This window comes from Microcaecilia unicolor, chromosome 1 (genome assembly GCF_901765095.1).
Source record: "Microcaecilia unicolor chromosome 1, aMicUni1.1, whole genome shotgun sequence".
Lineage (NCBI taxonomy): Eukaryota > Metazoa > Chordata > Amphibia > Gymnophiona > Siphonopidae > Microcaecilia > Microcaecilia unicolor.
In genome coordinates, this window is record NC_044031.1 from 176,309,427 (window position 1) to 176,326,889 (window position 17,463).

The 17,463-nt window shown below is 47.6% G+C and overlaps 1 protein-coding gene across 1 annotated transcript in view; it reads right to left on the reverse strand.

Annotated features, from left to right (window-relative positions):
• TBC1D5 (TBC1 domain family member 5) overlaps positions 1–17,463 on the reverse strand; it is a 1,081,936-nt gene that overhangs the window by 599,093 nt on the left and 465,380 nt on the right. The window contains 1 exon segment of the mRNA XM_030202651.1: positions 16,787–16,853. Within this exon segment, the coding sequence (XP_030058511.1) occupies positions 16,787–16,853 (67 nt within the window).

A 17,463-nucleotide genomic window follows, 5' to 3' on the forward strand; every position in this document is an offset into this window, starting at 1 on the left:
TAAGGGTTCTGAACAAGTGAATAAGGGTTAGGAGTTAAAAGCTGCATCAAAAAGGTGGGCTTTTAGCTTAGATTTGAAGAAGGCCAGAGATGGAGCTTCACGTACCACTCAGGAAGTCTATTCCAGGCATATGGTGCAGCAAGATAAAAGGAATTGAGTCTGGAGTTAGCGGTGGAGGAGAAGGGTGCAGATAAGAGAGATTTACCCAGTGAACGGAGTTCCCGGGGAGGAATGTAGGGAGAGATGAGAGTGGAGAGGTACTGAGGAGCTGCAGAGTGAATGCACTTATAGGTCAATAAGAGGAGTTTGAACTGTATGTGGAAATGGATAGGAAGCCAGTGAAGTGACTTGAGGAGAAGGCTAATATGGGAGGAATGTAGGGAGAGATGAGAGTGGAGAGGTACTGAGGAGCTGCAGAGTGAATGCACTTATAGGTCAATAAGAGGAGTTTGAACTGTATGTGGAAATGGATAGGAAGCCAGTGAAGTGACTTGAGGAGAAGGCTAATATGAGCATAACGACATTGGCGGAATATTAGTCGTGCAACAGAATTTTGAACAGATTGAAGAGGAGAGAGATGGCTAAGTGGGAGACCTGTGAGAAGCAAGTTGCAATAGTCTAAGCAAGAGGTGATAAGAGTGTGGATGAGGGTTCTGGTTGTGTGCTCAGAAAGGAAAGGGCGAATTTTGGTGATATTATAGAGAAAGAAACGACAGGTTTGAGCAGTCTGCTGAATATGTGCAGAGAAGGAGAGGGAGGAGTCGAAGATGACCCCAAGTTTATGAGCTGATGAGACAGGATATTTATAGGGACTTGGATCGCTGGGATCGTTCATATTTATCTTGGTTTGGGTGCATTGCTACTTTGAAAATGAATATTCTTCCCAGGCTGATGTATCTTTTTCAGGTCCTCCCCCTGAAGCTATCTCAGAATTTTTTCTCTGGTTTACAAAGCCATTTGAATCACTTTATTTGGCACAATAAGCGTCCTCGTTTGCCCCTCGGTCTTAAACACTTTTTACTATTGGGATGCCCTCTTTTCTAAGCCTGAACTGGTAGTGTCACATTTGTCACCTATTGTGTTGAACCTGTTGTTCCCGCCAGACCTTTGCCCATTGGGCCTCGGTGGGTCTCAAAACATGGGGTCAGTTATATGAGGATGATACTCTTAAATCTTTTGACACTCTGGTAGAGGAGTTCTCAATTTTGGTAGAGGAGTTCTCAATTTTGCCACAGGAGTTGTATGCTTATACCCAACTGAAACACTTTTTTATCTTCTCCTTCTATCAAGACTCAGGTACTTAGAGAACTGAAACCTAACGATGAGCAATTGATAGTTGCAGCACAGGATAGTGGATTACAGACAAGATGGTTCACAGCAAGCATTGAGAAAAACTCGTACAATAGACATCTGTAAATTCTGTAAGAAAGAGCTGGAAACAGTTACTCATCTTGTGGCTGGCTGCGAAGTGCTGATGGTGGAAAATGTTTATACAGAATAGCGAATGCTACATACCTGTAGAAGGTATTCTCCGAGGACAGCAGGCTGATTGTTCTCACTGATGGGTGATGTCCACGGCAGCCCCTCCAATCGGAAACTTCACTAGCAAAGGCCTTTGCTAATCCTCGCGCGCCCATGCGCACCGCGCATGCACGGCCGTCTTCCCGCCCGAACCGGCTCGTGTTCATCAGTCCCGTATATAGCAAGATAAAGACAAGGGAAGACACAACTCCAAAGGGGAGGCGGGCGGGTTTGTGAGAACAATCAGCCTGATGTCCTCGGAGAATACCTTCTACAGGTATGTAGCATTCGCTTTCTCCGAGGACAAGCAGGCTGCTTGTTCTCACTGATGGGGTATCCCTAGCCCCCAGGCTCACTCAAAACAACAAACATGGTCAATTGGGCCTCGCAACGGCGAGGAAATAACTGAGATTGACCTAACAATTTATCCAACTAACTGAGAGTGTAGCCTGGAACAGAATAAACATGGGCCTAGGGGGGTGGAGTTGGATTCTAAACCCCGAACAGATTCTGAAGCACTGACTGCCCGAACCGACTGTCGCGTCGGGTATCCTGCTGCAGGCAGTAATGAGATGTGAATGTGTGGACAGATGACCACGTCGCAGCTTTGCAGATCTCTTCAATAGTGGCTGACTTCAAGTGGGCCACTGACGCAGCCATGGCTCTAACATTGTGAGCCGTGACATGACCCTCAAGATCCAGACAAGCCTGGGCGTAAGTGAAGGAAATGCAATCTGCTAGCCAATTGGATATGGTGCGTTTCTCCACAGCCACTCCCCTCCTGTTGGGATCAAAAGAAACAAACAATTGGGCGGACTGTCTGTTGGGCTGTGTCCGCTCCAGATAGAAGGCCAATGCTCTTTTGCAGTCCAATGTGTGCAGCTGACATTCAGCAGGGCAGGAATGAGGACGGGGAAAGAATGTTGGCAAGACAATTGACTGGTTCAGATGGAACTCCGACACAACCTTTGGCAAGAACTTAGGGTGAGTGCGGAGGACTACTCTGTTATGATGAAATTTGGTGTAAGGGGCCTGGGCTACCAGGGCCTGAAGCTCACTGACTCTACGAGCTGAAGTAACTGCCACCAAGAAAATGACCTTCCAGGTCAAGTACTTCAGATGGCAGGAATTCAGTGGCTCAAAAGGAGGTTTCATCAGCTGGGTGAGAACGACATTGAGATCCCATGACACTGTAGGAGGTTTGATGGGGGGCTTTGACAAAAGCAAACCTCTCATGAAGCGAACAACTAAAGGCTGCCCGGAGATCGGCTTACCTTCCACACGGTAATGGTATGCACTGATTGCGCTAAGGTGAACCCTTACAGAGTTGGTCTTGAGACCAGACTCAGACAAGTGCAGAAGGTATTCAAGCAGGGTCTGTGTAGGACAGGAGCGAGGATCTAAGGCCTTGCTGTCACACTATACGGCAAACCTCCTCCATAAAAAGAAGTAACTCCTCTTAGTGGAATGTTTCCTGGAAGCAAGCAAGACATGGGAGACACCCTCCGACAGACCCAAAGAGGCAAAGTCTACGCTCTCAACATCCAGGCCGTGAGAGCCAGAGACTGGAGGTTGGGACGCAGAAGCGCCCCTTCGTCCTGTGTGATGAGAGTCGGAAAACACTCCAATCTCCACGGTTCTTCGGAGGACAACTCCAGAAGAAGAGGGAACCAGATCTGACGCGGCCAAAAGGGAGCAATCAGAATCATGGTGCCCCGGTCTTGCTTGAGTTTCAACAAAGTCTTCCCCACCAGAGGTATGGGAGGATAAGCATACAGTAGACCTTCCCCACAGTCCAGGAGGAAGGCATCCGATGCCAGTCTGCCGTTGGCCTGAAGCCTGGAACAGAACTGAGGGACTTTGTGGTTGGCTCGAGATGCAAAGAGATCTACCAAGGGGGTGCCCCACACCTTGAAGATCTGGCGCACTACTCGGGAGTTGAGCGACCACTCGTGAGGTTGCATAATCCTTGCTCAACCTGTCGGCCAGACTGTTGTTTACGCCTGCCAGATATGTGGCTTGAAGCACCATGCCGTGACGGCGAACCCACAGCCACATGCTGACGGCTTCCTGACACAGGGGTTAGATCCGGTGCCCCCCTGCTTGTTGATGTAATACATGGCAACCTGGTTGTCTGTCTGAATTTGGATAATTTGGTGGGACAGCCGATCTCTGAAAGCCTTCAGAGCGTTCCAGACCGCTCGTAACTCCAGGAGATTGATCTGCAGATCGCGTTCCTGGAGGGACCAGCTTCCCTGGGTGTGAAGCCCATCGACATGAGCTCCCCACCCCAGGAGAGACGCATCCGTAGTCAGCACTCTTTGTGGCTGAGGAATTTGGAAAGGACGTCCCAGAGTCAAATTGGACCAAATCGTCCACCAATACAGGGATTTGAGAAAACTCGTGGACAGGTGGATCACGTCTTCTAGATCCCCAGCAGCCTGAAACCACTGGGAAGCTAGGGTCCATTGAGCAGATCGCATGTGAAGGCGGGCCATGGGGGTCACATGAACTGTGGAGGCCATGTGGCCCAGGAATCTCAACATCTGCCGAGCTGTGATCTGCTGGGACGCTCGCACCCGAAAGACGAGGGAGATAGGCACGAGCCGTCCAAGAATCCAGCAGAGCTCCTATGAATTCGAGTCTATGTACTGGGAGAAGATGGGACTTTGGATAATTTATCACAAACCCCAGTAGCTCCAGGAGGCGAATAGTCATCTGCATGGACTGTAGAGCTCCTGCCTCGGATGTGTTCTTCACCAGCCAATCGTCGAGATAGGGGAACACGTGTACTCCCAGCCTGCGAAGCGCCGCTGCTACTACAGCTAGGCACTTGGTGAATACTCTGGGCGCAGAGGCGAGCCCAAAGGGTAGCACACAGTACTGGAAGTGACGTGTGCCCAGCTGAAATCGCAGATACTGCCTTTGAGCTGGCAGTATCGGGATGTGCGTGTAGGTGTCCTTCAAGTCCAGAGAGCATAGCCAGTCGTTTTGCTGAATCATGGGAAGAAGGGTGCCCAGGGAAAGCATCCTGAACTTTTCCTTGACAAGATATTTGTTCAGGGCCCTTAGGTCTAGGATGGGACGCATCCCCCCTGTTTTCTTTTCCACAAGGAAGTACCTGGAATAGAATCCCAGCCCTTCTTGCCCGGATGGCACGGGCTCCAACGCATTGGCGCTGAGAAGGGCGGAGAGTTCCTCTGCAAGTACCTGCTTGTGCTGGAAGCTGTAAGATTGAGCTCCCGGTGGGCAATTTGGAGGTTTAGAGGCCAAATTGAGGGTGTATCCATGCCGGACTATTTGAAGAACCCAACGGTTGGAGGTTATAAGAGGCCACCTTTGGTGAAAAGCTTTCAACCTCCCCCTGACCGGCAGATCGCCCGGCACTGACACGTTGATGTCGGCTATGCTCTGCTGGAGCCAGTCAAAAGCTCGCCCCCTGCTTTTGCTGGGGAGCCGTGGGGCCTTGCTGAGGCGCACGCTGCTGACAAGAGTGAGCGCGCTGGGGCTTAGCCTGGGCCGCAGGCTGTCGAGACGGAGGATTGTACCTACGCTTACCAGAAGAGTAGGGAACAGCCTTCCTTCCCCCATAAAAATGTCTACCTGAGGAGGTAGATGCTGAATGCTGCCGGCGGGAGAACTTGTCAAAAGCGGTATCCCGCTGGTGGAGCTGCTCTACCACCTGTTCGACTTTCCAAAAATATTGTCCGCTCGGCAAGGGGAGTCCGCAATCCGCTGCTGGATCCTATTCTCCAGGTCGGAGGCACGCAGCCATGAGAGTCTGCGCATCACCAAACCTTGAGCAGCGGCCCTGGACGCAACATCAAAGGTATCGTATACCCCTCTGGCCAGGAATTTTCTGCATGCCTTCAGCTGCCTGACCACCTCCTGAAATGGCTTGGCTTGCTCAGGAGGGAGCTTGTCCACCAAGCCCACCAATTGCCGCACATTGTTCCGCATATGTATGCTCATGTAGAGCTGGTAAGACTGGATTTTGGCCACGAGCATAGAAGAATGGTAGGCCTTCCTCCCAAAGGAGTCTAAGGTTCTAGAGTCCTTGCCCGGGGGCGCCGAAGCATGCTCCCTAGAACTCTTAGCCTTCTTTAGGGCCAGATCCACCACACCAGAGTCGTGAGGCAACTGAGTGCGCATCAGCTCTGGGTTCCCATGGATCCGGTACTGGGACTCGATCTTCTTGGGAATGTGGGTATTACTTAGAGGCTCGGTCCAGTTCGCCAGCAATGTCTTTTTTAGGACATGATGCATGGGTACTGTGGACGCTTCCTTAGGTGGAGAAGGATAGTCCAAGAGCTCAAACATTTCAGCCCTGGGCTCATCCTCCACAACCACCGGGAAGGGGATGGCCGTAGACCTCTCCCAGACAAAGGCCGCAAAAGACAGACTCTCGGGAGGAGAAAGCTGCCTTTCAGGGGAGGGAGTGGGATCCGAAGGAAGGCCATCAGACTCGTCAGAGAAATATCTGATGTCCTCCTCCTCCTCCCACGAGGCCTCACCATCAGTATCAGACACAAGTTCATGAACCTGTGTCTGAAAGCGTGCCCGGCTCGACTGCGTGGAAACACGGCCACGGCGGGAGCGTCGAGAGGTAGACTCCCTTGCCAGCACTGGCGAAGCTCCCTCCGCTGACGTCGTCGGGGAGCCTTCCTGGGAGGCGGCCGCAGTCGGTACCACAAGCGGCACCGACGTCGGAGACCTCACCCCGGGCAAGGGGCCAGCCGGTGCCTCACTCGACAGAACCGGTGGCGCAAGCACCTCCGGTACCGGAGGGGAAGGGCGCAACAGCTCTCCCAGGATCTCTGGGAGAACGGCCCGGAGACTCTCGTGCAGAGCGGCTGTGGAGAAAGACATGGAAGCCGATGCAGGCGTCGAGGTCAGAGTCTGTTCCGGGCGTAGAGGCTGTTCCGGGCTGTCCAAGGTGGAGCGCATCGACACCTCCTGAACAGAGGGTGAGCGGTCCTCCCGGTGTCGATGCCTACTGGGTGCTGACTCCCTCGGCGACCCAGAGCTCTCGGTATCGATGCGGGAAGGAGACCGGTGTCGATGCTTCTTTGATTTTTTCAAACGAAGCATGTCACCGGAGCTTCCCGGTACCGACGAGGAGGACGTAGAATCCAGCCGTCTCTTCCTCGGGGCCGAGGCCGAAGAAGGTCGGTCTCGGGGGGGCTATACCGCAGGAGCCCTCAGGGTAGGGGGAGACCCACCCGAAAGCTCACCGCCACGAGCAGGGGAATGGACAGCCCTCACCTGCACTCCAGTCGAAGCACCACCGTCCGACGACATCAGCACTAGTGGAGGTCCCGGTACCACCGACGCCGACGCAGCCTTTTGATGTCTCGGTACCGACAATGCAGAGGGTCGATACCTCGATGCAGTCGATGCCGTCGATGCCGAGGTCGAAGGTCTTGTAGCTGCCAACGTCGATGCACTCAATGACTCCGGTGCTGTTGTTGACGAAGAGCCTGAGAACAGGACGTTCCACTGGGCCAATCTCGCTACCTGAGTCCTCTTCTGTAAAAGGGCGCAAAGACTACAGGCCTGTGGGCGGTGCCCAGCCCCCAGACACTGAAGACACAACGCGTGCCTATCAGTGAGCGAGATTACCCGGGCGCACTGGGTGCACTTCTTGAAGCCGCTGGGAAACTTCGATGACATGGGCGGAAAAATCACGCCGGCGAAATCAAAATTCGTAATGGCGACTAAGGGCACCAAAAATAGGGAGAGAAAAAACCCGTACCGAGGCCTCAAAAAAGGCCTACCCCGAAAGCGAAAGGAAACTTACGTCGGGGAAAACAAACTGGACACACGGGAAGGGACAAGACCGAAAGGTCTCTTTTTTTTTTTTTAACAAAATCGCGAAGACGCGCGAGGGTCAACTTTGAGGGGCGCGAAACGGCGCCAAACACGACCGTCCCAAGCGCGGACAAAAGAAGGCTGACGAACACGAGCCGGTTTGGGCGGGAAGACGGCCGCGAATGCGCGGTGCGCATGGGCGCGAGGACTAGCAAAGGCCTTTGCTAGTGAAGTTTCCGATTGGAGGGGCTGCCGTGGATGTCACCCATCAGTGAGAACAAGCAGCCTGCTTGTCCTCGGAGAAGACACAACAAGGTGGCACGTCTCATCCATTGAAAACTCTGTAATATTACAATAGTGGAGTGGAGGTGTGGCCTAGTGGTTAGAGCACCAGTCTTATAATCCAGAGGTGGCCGGTTCAAATCCCACTGCTGCTCCTTGTGATCTTGGGCAAGTCACTTAACCCTCCATTGCCTCAGGTACAAACTTAGATTGTGAGCCCTCCTGGGACAGAGAAATATCCAGTGTGCGTGAATGTAACTCACCTTGAGCTACTACTGAAAAAGGTGTGAGCAAAATCTAAATAAATAAAATATCAGTGTACCGGAAAAGCATTGGGATCTTGACCCTAAGAGAACTGTGGCAAATGAAGAGGTTATGATCACATGGGACATCCCCATCCCAACTGATAAAAATATGGATGCCAGAAAACTGGATATACTGGTAAAAGAGAAACACCAGAATAGCATTGATTATAGAGGTGTTGGTCCCAAGCGATTACTCAGTGAATAACATGGAGAAAGGGAAGATCTTTAAGTACCAAAAAAATGCAGTCCGAGATCAAGAAAATGTGGCAGAAAGATTTCCCATCATTTTGTGTGAAACAGGCTTAATCAAAAAGAACTTCCAAGCACACCTGGATATGTTGTCTATACATGTTACATCTTATGAACTCCAGAAAGAAGCTCTCTTTTGCAGAATGCAAGTACTATGGCAAGCCAATTTAAGAGACTGAGGTCATACTAGATCCTCTAGGGTGGCATTTTCTGAAATACTTCCCGTTCCACGCGCAGGGCCTAAGAGACAGGCAGAGCTCCGGAGTCTTATTGCATGGATGAGACAATGGTGCAAGGAGGAGGGTTTTAGATTTCTTAGGAACTGGGCGACATTCTGGGGAAAAGAAAACCTATTCAGAAAGGATGGGCTCCACCCTAACCGGGATGGGACCGGGCTGCTGGCATCAACATTTAAAAAAGAGATAGATCAGCTTTTAAACTAGGAACGGGGAAAAAGGCCGACAGTCACACAGGGTATGGTTCGGAATAAGGTATCTTGCAAGGATATCGCCCAGACAGGGAAGACAGGGTTTATTGATAGTGAGTATGAAAAAGAGACTGTAGGATTCAATGTCCATAAATAAAAATAATAAAAACCAGGCAAAAAATAGCAAATTAGTACTGACAAGTAAACAACATACGTAATAAGGAATAACAAGCCTAGCTTGAAGTGCCTATATGCAAATGCTAGGAGCCTTAGACATAAGATGGGTGAATTGGAATATATTGCACTGAAAGAAAGAATTAGACATAATAGGCATCTCTGAGACCTGGTGGAAGGAGGATAACCAGTGGGACACTGTCATACCGGGGTATAAATTATATCGTAGTGATAGGGTGGACCGGATTGGGGGAGAAGTAGCACTGTATGTTAACAAGCGCCTTGGGTCAAATGAATTGGAAATTCTGCGGGAAACGAAAGATCTCTTGGAATCATTGTGGATCGAGTTTCCAAGTGTTAAGGGGAAAAGGATGGTTATAGGGGTGTACTACCGACCACCCGACCAGGATGAGCAGATGGACGCAGTCATGTTAAAGGAAATGAGTGAGGCAAATAAAATAGGCAATGCAATAATAATGGGTGATTTTAATTATCCTGCAAATTATGGAACTTGTAGAATATGATCACCACAATTCTGAAGATTCTACAATGACTCAAGTGTTCAAGGGTGAATATAGACTCCCAATTATGAAAGTTGGTGGAGAAAAAAGACCCCAGTGAAACCGGACACTCCTCTTTTTAAAGGACACGCCTTTTAGTTAGAGAGGGGACCTCCTTAATCATCAGTCTCAAAAAAACTCCACATAAACTCCTTTCATACTGTGTATGCCATAGCACCCTATCAAACACTCATATCTGAAGACAATACAACGTAACGAAAAACCCGTTACTTAGCTTGGATGGTGAAACGAACTTAATCTTCTTCCACGTATCCATGCATAATCTTGCTTAATCCTTTTTTGCACTCTCATCGATTCCCGCCAGGGAAGCCCTGTTTCGCCACGAAATGGCTGCGCCAGGGGAAAGTATTTCAAAAGCACCTCCAAGTAACTAACACGCCTTCAATGCGTCCTCTGGCATCCAACATGAAAAGAGTAGCAAATCTCCTGGACCGGATGGTATTCACTCCAGGGTACTGATAGAACTAAAAAAAATGACCTGGCAGAGCTACTGTTATTGATTTGTAATTTACCCTTCACATCGAGCGTGGTACCGGAAGATTGGAGGGTGGCCAATGTAACGCCGATTTTTTAAAAAGGTTCCAGAGGAGACCCGGGAAATTATAGACCGGTGAGTCTGACGTCGGTGCCGGGCAAAATGGTAGAGACTATTATCAAGAACAAAATTACAGAGCACGTTCAAAAGCATGGACTAATGGGACAAAGTCAACATGGATTTAGTGAAGGGAAGTCTTGCCTCACCAATCTGCTGGATTTCTTTGAAGGAGTAAACAAACATGTGAACAAAGGTGAACCGGTTGATATTGTGTATCTAGATTTTCAGAATGCGTTTGATAAAGTCCCTCATGGAACACTACAGAGGAAATTAGAGGGACATGGGATCGGAGGTAGTGTCTTACTATGGATTAAAAACTGGTTGAAAGATAGGAAACAGAGAGTAGGATTAAAAGGTCAATATTCACAATGGAGAAGGGTAGTTAGCGGGGTCCCCTCAGGGATCTGTGCTGGGACCTCTGCTTTTTAACATATTCATAAATGACCTAGAGATGGGTGTAACTAGTGAGGTAATCAAATTTGCCGATGACACAAAGATATTCAAAGTCGTCAAATCGCGGGAAGACTGTGAAAAACTACAAGAGGACCTTACCAGACTGGGAGACTGGGCATCTAAATGGCAGATGACGTTTAATGTGAACAAGTGCAAAGTGATGCACGTGGGAAAGAGGAACCCAAACTATAACTACGTCATGCAAGGTTCAGCATTGGGAGTCACAGACCGAGAAAGGGATCTAGGTGTCATCGTTGATGATATGTTGAAAACTTCTGCTCAATGTGCTGCTGTGGCTAGGAAAGCAAATAGAATGTTGGATATCATTAGGAAAGGGATTGAAAACAAAAATAAGGTTATTATTCTGCTGTTGTATCGCACCATGGTGCGACCGCACCTCGAGTATTGTGTTCAATTCTGGTCGCCACACCTCAAGAAAGATATAGTGGAATTGGAAAATGTGCAGAGAAGGGTGACAAAGATGATACAGGGGATGGGACGACTTCCCTATGAGGAAAGGCTGAAGAGGCTAGGGCTCTTCAGCTTGGAGAAAAGGCGGCTGAGGGGAGATATGATAGAGGTCTATAAGATAATGAGTGGAATGGAACGGGTAGATGTGGAGCGTCTGTTTACGCTTTCCAAAAACACTAGGACAAGGGGGCATGCGATGAAGCTGCAGTGTGGTAAATTTAAACGAATCGGAGGAAATTTTTCTTCACTCAACGTGTAGTTAAACTCTGGAATTCGCTGCTGGAAAAAGTGGTTAAGGTGGTTAACTTAGCGGACACACACACACAGTCCCTATTCATAAAGAATGCACACACGTACACACACACACTCTTTCAAATACAAACATTTTACTGGTGCTATGCTGCTCCCTGCTGCTTAATTCTCATTTAGTGAGTGTCCTTCTCCCCAACCAGTTCTGCTCATCCTCATTTAAACTTCTTACACAGTTGATGTAGCTTTTCCCACAGCCTGCAGCAGCCTCCTCATGCCTTTTCAATTTCTACCCATCTCAGCACCCCTCCTCCATCTCATAAGAATAGCCATACTGGGTCAGACCAGTGGTCCATCTATCAGTGGCCAAGCCAGGTCACCAGTACCTGGCAGAAACTCAAATTGTGGCAACACTTCATACTACAAATCCAAGGGGGAAGCAGTTGCTTCCCATGACTGTCTCAATAGCAGACAATGGACTTTTCCTCCAGGAATTTGTCCAAACCTTTTTTAAACCCAGATACGCTAAACCTTTTTTAAAACCCAGATACACTAACCGCTGTTACCATATCCTCCAGCAAAGAGTTCCAGAGCTTAATTATTCGTTGAGTGAAAAAAATATTTCCTCCTATTTGTTTTAAAAATATTTCCATGCAACTTCTTCAAGTGTCCCCTAGTCTTTGTACTTTTGGAACAAGTAGAAAATAAATTTACTTCTACTCGTTCTACACCACTCAGGATTTTGTAGACCTCAATCATATCTCCCCTCATTTGTCGCTTTTCTAAGCTGAAGAGCCCTAACCTCTTTAGCCTTTCCTCATACGAGAAGAATTAAATCCCCTTTATCATTTTGGTCGTTCTTCTTGGAACCTTTTCTAATTCCGCTATATCTTTTTTGAGATACTGCGACCAGAAATGAACGCAATATTCAAGGTGCGGATGCACCATGGAGCGATACAAAGGCATTATAGTATTTTCGGTCTTATTCATCATCCCTTTCCTAATAATTCCTAGCATCCTGTTTGCTTTTTTGGCCACCACCACACACTGAGCAGAAGATTTCAGCGTATTATGTACGACACCCAGATCTTTATCTTGAGCGCTGACCCCCAAGGTGGACCCTAGCATCAGGTAACTCTGATTCGGATTATTCTTTACAATGTGCATCAACTTGAAATTTGTCCATATTAAATTTCATCTGCCATTTGGATGCCCGGTCTTCCAATTTCCTAAGGTCTTCCTGCAATATTTTATCCAAGACAATTACTGCTTCCTCTGTCTCTCCCAAAAGTAAGCCCTCCCTCTCCATCTGACTTGCACAAGGCAGAAACTTCCAGCAGCTCATTCCCTTCTTTCCTGTAACTAGAGTTGCCTTCCCATTGACTAGGTCCTACCCACAGTTTCAGATGCTAGTGGGACTGGAACAGTGGTGTGCTGGAGCCTGATCGCACGAGCCGATTGTTAACTTTTCTTCCGACTTGCGAGCCGGTTGTTAAAATGCGCGAGCCGGCTCTCCTCCCTCACGTCACCGACCTGACTCTTCGAATTCTTTGGGGCAGGCAGTCTTGCCTGTCCGCTGCCAGCGCTGACTTTCCCCCGCTGGCGCTGCCGGTTCATGCTTTAAAAATGGCCGCCGAGACTTCCAGAGGCGGCCTCGCGAGACTGCTGCTGAAGTCTTGGAGGCCGCCCTTGTAAGTCTCAGCGGCCGTTTTGAAGCGCAAACCGGCAGTGACAGCGGGAGAGAGTCAGTGCTGGCAGCGGGCAGGCAAGACTGCCTGCCCCTAAGAATTCGAAGAGTCAGATCGGTGATGTGAGGGACTGGATCCGGAAGGAGGGAGGGAGGAGAATTCGCCAAACAACTCGGGAGGGGGTGGCAGGGGAGAGAAGGGTGTCGCTGGGCATTTGTGGATGGAGGGGAGAGAAGGGTCGCTGGGTATGGGTGCATGCAGGGCAGGGGAGAGGAGGGTCACTGCTGGACATGGGTGGATGGAGGGCAGGGGGAGAGAAGGGTCGCTGGACATGGGTGGATGGAGGGCAGGGGAGAGGAGGGGAGAGAGAAGAAATGCTGGACATGGATGGAGGGGAGGGAAGAGTGAGGAAGGAGATGAGATGAAGGAAAAGGAAGAGAGGAGAAAAACCGCACATGGATGATGAAAATAGGCAGAAGCTGAGGACCAGAAATGAAGAAGAAAGGAGGAAAGGAAAGAAATAAATGGAAAGGAAGCCCTGGAAACGGAGTTAAGAGGACAGATAACAGCAGAATCGGATACTGGGCCAGCATGATCAGAAAAACAGTCACCAGACAACAAAGGTAGAAAAAAAATCATTTTATTTTCATTATAGTGTTTGGAATATGTTCACTTTGAGAATCAGGTGCTCAACATTAAAAGTTTATATTTATTTACTTATTTATGGCATTTTATCGCACATTAAACATGAATTAGATTGGAACCTGGGATCACTTAATTTTTTTTTCCTGGAGTAATGCATTGCCACCCCCCGCCAGGCTCTCTCCCCGGCTATAGCCAGCTCTGCAATTTGGGGGGGGGGGTGCAGAGGGGGACCGGGGAGAGAGCCTGTTGTTAAACATTTACCACCACACCACTGGACTGGAAGCAGACGGGGCAGGCTCACTCACATGGAGGTTGGAGGGAAAGAGGAGAAGACTGTAGAATCATAGAGGTCTGAAAAATATCCAGACACTTTAGCTATCTTTTTGACTTTCAATATTAATGTAAAACCTGTAGTGTCCTGGAAAAACAAAATATATCCAGTGGCAACTCTAGATGATGAGCACAGTTGACATGCCCAAATATCTGGGCCCTAAACATGTGCCTAGTTTGCCTATATTGGCTCTGGGTGGGCTCAAAGATTTTGTTTTTAATCTCCTTCAACATATTTCATTTTTATTCAATTTATAAAAAAATACTTGACTTTTTACTCAGGAATGGAAAAATCCTTATTTCACAACTGGAAGTGCACAGGATTGGATAATGCCTAAAACTTATTTTTGCATATTTCAATATACAAATTTAAATATCTACTGTAGCAAGGTACCACAGAGTTGCATTTCCCAAAGAATAAACGGGACCACTTCAATGTTTCTTCAAGCTTAGAGCAGACTACAACGTCTTAAGAAGGGGGTGGTTATGTGAGAATTTGTATTCTGCTGTCCACAAAGAATACCTGTGACAGGTATGTAAATTGATTTTCCTCCAAGGATAAACAAGATATCAAGTACTCAAAGATGGGACTCTCTAGTTTCAAACTGCCTTCAACAGAGAAAGGGGGGGGGGAATAATCATTTAATACACTGCCACTGGCAGACATCAACATATGTTTGGTGGTAATTATCCTTTTATAGTTTTCCTAATTTTATTTATTTACTTTTGTTGGAAGGCAGCCTAGAAATGAAGAAAATGGGTCTGAGATAAATATTAAGTGGTTTGAAAGGAGCTTTCATCAGCTGGGTTAAAATAACTGCAGGTAGCTAGATGGGAGGCTTCAACAGAAGGAAGCCTTGCACAAAATGTACAAATGGAGGCTGTACAGAGATGGATGTATCTTCTACCTGTTGGTGATATGTACCAATTGCACTAAGGTGAATCCTTGGGGAAGCCACTGCTTGTCTTGAGATTGGTAGAATGGAATCTTGCTACTTATTTGGGTTTCTGCCAGGTACTTGTGACCTGGATTGGCCACTTTTGGAAACAGGATACTGGGCTAGATGGACCATAGATCTGACTCAGTATGACTATTCTGATGTTCTTACAGTGTTGCTTTTTAATCCTGACTCAATGGTCGAAGGCATTCAACAGGTAGGTTCTTTCCATTACACCAGACATCAAATCTTTTTCATTTAAAACTGTAAGACCTTTGAGTCTCTCCCAGAAGCCAAAATTACTTTCAATACATTGTCAGACAGATTCAGGGTAGCCAACATTACCCTCTCAACATCTAAGCTGTGAGGGCAACGGATCTGAGGATGGGGTGGGACAGAGTCCCTTGAGCCTGCGTGATATGCACTGGAGAGACAGTTTTATGGGTCTTCTTATGGGAAGCTCTGGAAAAGGATAGAATCACACTTGTCTCAGCCAATAGGGTGCTGTGAGAATCATGGTTCCTTGTGTTTCAAGAGAGGATATGTGTATGGAAAATTCTCTCCCAATCCAAGAATAAGGTATCTTATATGCTATATGTTCCAACCCTGGAACAGAACCGAGACACTTTCCTGTTCTAAGGCATAGCAAACAAATCTATCAAAAGTGTGTTTTTGAACCACTCCCCAGTCCAGTGACCACACATGTGACTTAAGTACATAACTCAGTTTGTCTACCAGGGTATTGTCTTTTTCTGAGAGATGGCCCAATTCCACATTTTGACAGTTTTCCAGCACAGGAGGTATAACCCTGTTTCTCCTTGCTTTTTTACGTAATGCATAGCACAGGAGACAAGCAACGTTTTTTTTTTAATTTTTCAAACGTGTCGAACAACACTAAATTAAATGCTATCATGAAAATATTGTAGGCTCCATGTTATCCCTGTTTTCCACTTTTTCTTCTCCAAATCAAATGTGTTAGAATCAGGGGCGTATCTGGAATCCGGCGGTAGGGGGGGCCACAGCCAGAGAGGGGGGGCACATTTTTGCCTCCCTCCCCCCCCCCGCCGCCGCCGCCTCTCTCCACCCCCTCCCCGCCGTCAACCCTCCCCCGCTGCTTACTTTTGCTGGCGCCGAGGTCCGACCCGCAATCTCCGTTTTTCGTCTTCCTCCGTGGCCATGCTTCCAGGAAGTAACGCTGCAGTGCTGATTCGTTGAATCCAGTTCGACGTCTGACGTCAGACGCCGAACTGGATTCAACGAATCAGCACTGCAGCATTACTTCCTGGAAGCATGGCCACGGAGGAAGACGAAAAACGGAGATTGCGGGTCGGACCTCGGCGCCAGCAAAAGTAAGCAGCGGGGGAGGGTTGACGGCGGGGAGGGGGGCCAGGGCGAAATCTGCGGGGGCCCAGGCCCCTGTGGCCCCACGCAGATACGCCCCTGGTTAGAATGGGTAAGTGTTTCAGTAAATTCATTCTTGCTCTTTTATGTTCCATGAGAAAACAGTTCTTAGACAGTCTGTGTTAAACCATTTTACATAGTTCTACACTAGGGATGTGCTTTCATTAAAATATATTTTGTTTTTTTGTATGCATTAATTTTCATTGCACATACAACCATTTGTAAGTGTGTAAAGACAAATAAAATTAAAAATAAATCAAAAATTACCCAGACTACTACTACTTATCATTTCTATAGTGCTACCAGATATACGCAGTGCTGTACACTTAAACACGAAGAGACAGTCCCTTCTGAACAGAGCTTACAATCTAATTAGGACAGACAAACAGGACAAATAAGGGATAAGGCAATTACAAAGGTGGAAATGATAAAACGTGGGTACTGAACAAGTGAGTAAGAGTTAGGAGTTAACAGCAGTATCAAAAAGATGGGCTTTTAGCCTAGATTTGAAAACTACCCCACTGAATACATCAAGTTCAACTATGATTTTCTAATACAATATTTCATTGTCATTCAGTAATAATGTCTTATTTACAGGTGCAGATCCATTAAAAAGGATACAGTAAATTAAAAAGAGGTTTCATCATCACAACAACAAGCACTTACCTATAGGAGATAAATTTTCCTTCAAAATCTAGAGCAGGACTGACTGTTCTATCTCCAATGGATTCACCTGATAAACATAAAAAATAACATTTCTCAGATATTTTAAAACATATCAACAATGGGAAGAGGACTTTGACTTTATGGCAGAAATACTGCATGTCCTGCAAGTAAATGTTAAGTTTTGCTGGTGGATGTGTTTTACCAACCAGACTGCAAATTCATTGGTTAGGGTGGTGGACTTTGGTCCTGGGGAACTGAGGAACTGAGTTTGATTCCCACTTCAGGCACAGGCAGCTCTTTGTTTCTCTGGGCAAGTCACTTAACCCTCCATTGCCCCATGTAAGCTACATTGAGCCTGCCATGAGTGGGGAAAGCGCGGGGTACAAATGTAACAAAAATAAAATAAATCATCAAAATGAAACACTGTTCAAGGCTTTGCTTTGAAAACATGCCAAGATACAGGAATGAAATAATATTCTCAGGGTATACATTTGCCTCTGTTTTGAAGCAGGTGCCATTTTACATAAAAGGACGAATGTGCAGGGCTTCCAAATTTAACTCTGCAAGGTCTTCTTCCTTTACCTAACCCCACCCCCTTGAATCCAGGGCAGAAGTCCCCACAATGTTGGGGTAGCAATTTTCAGCAGGTCTTTTTCTGTGGGTAAAGAGCTCCTCAC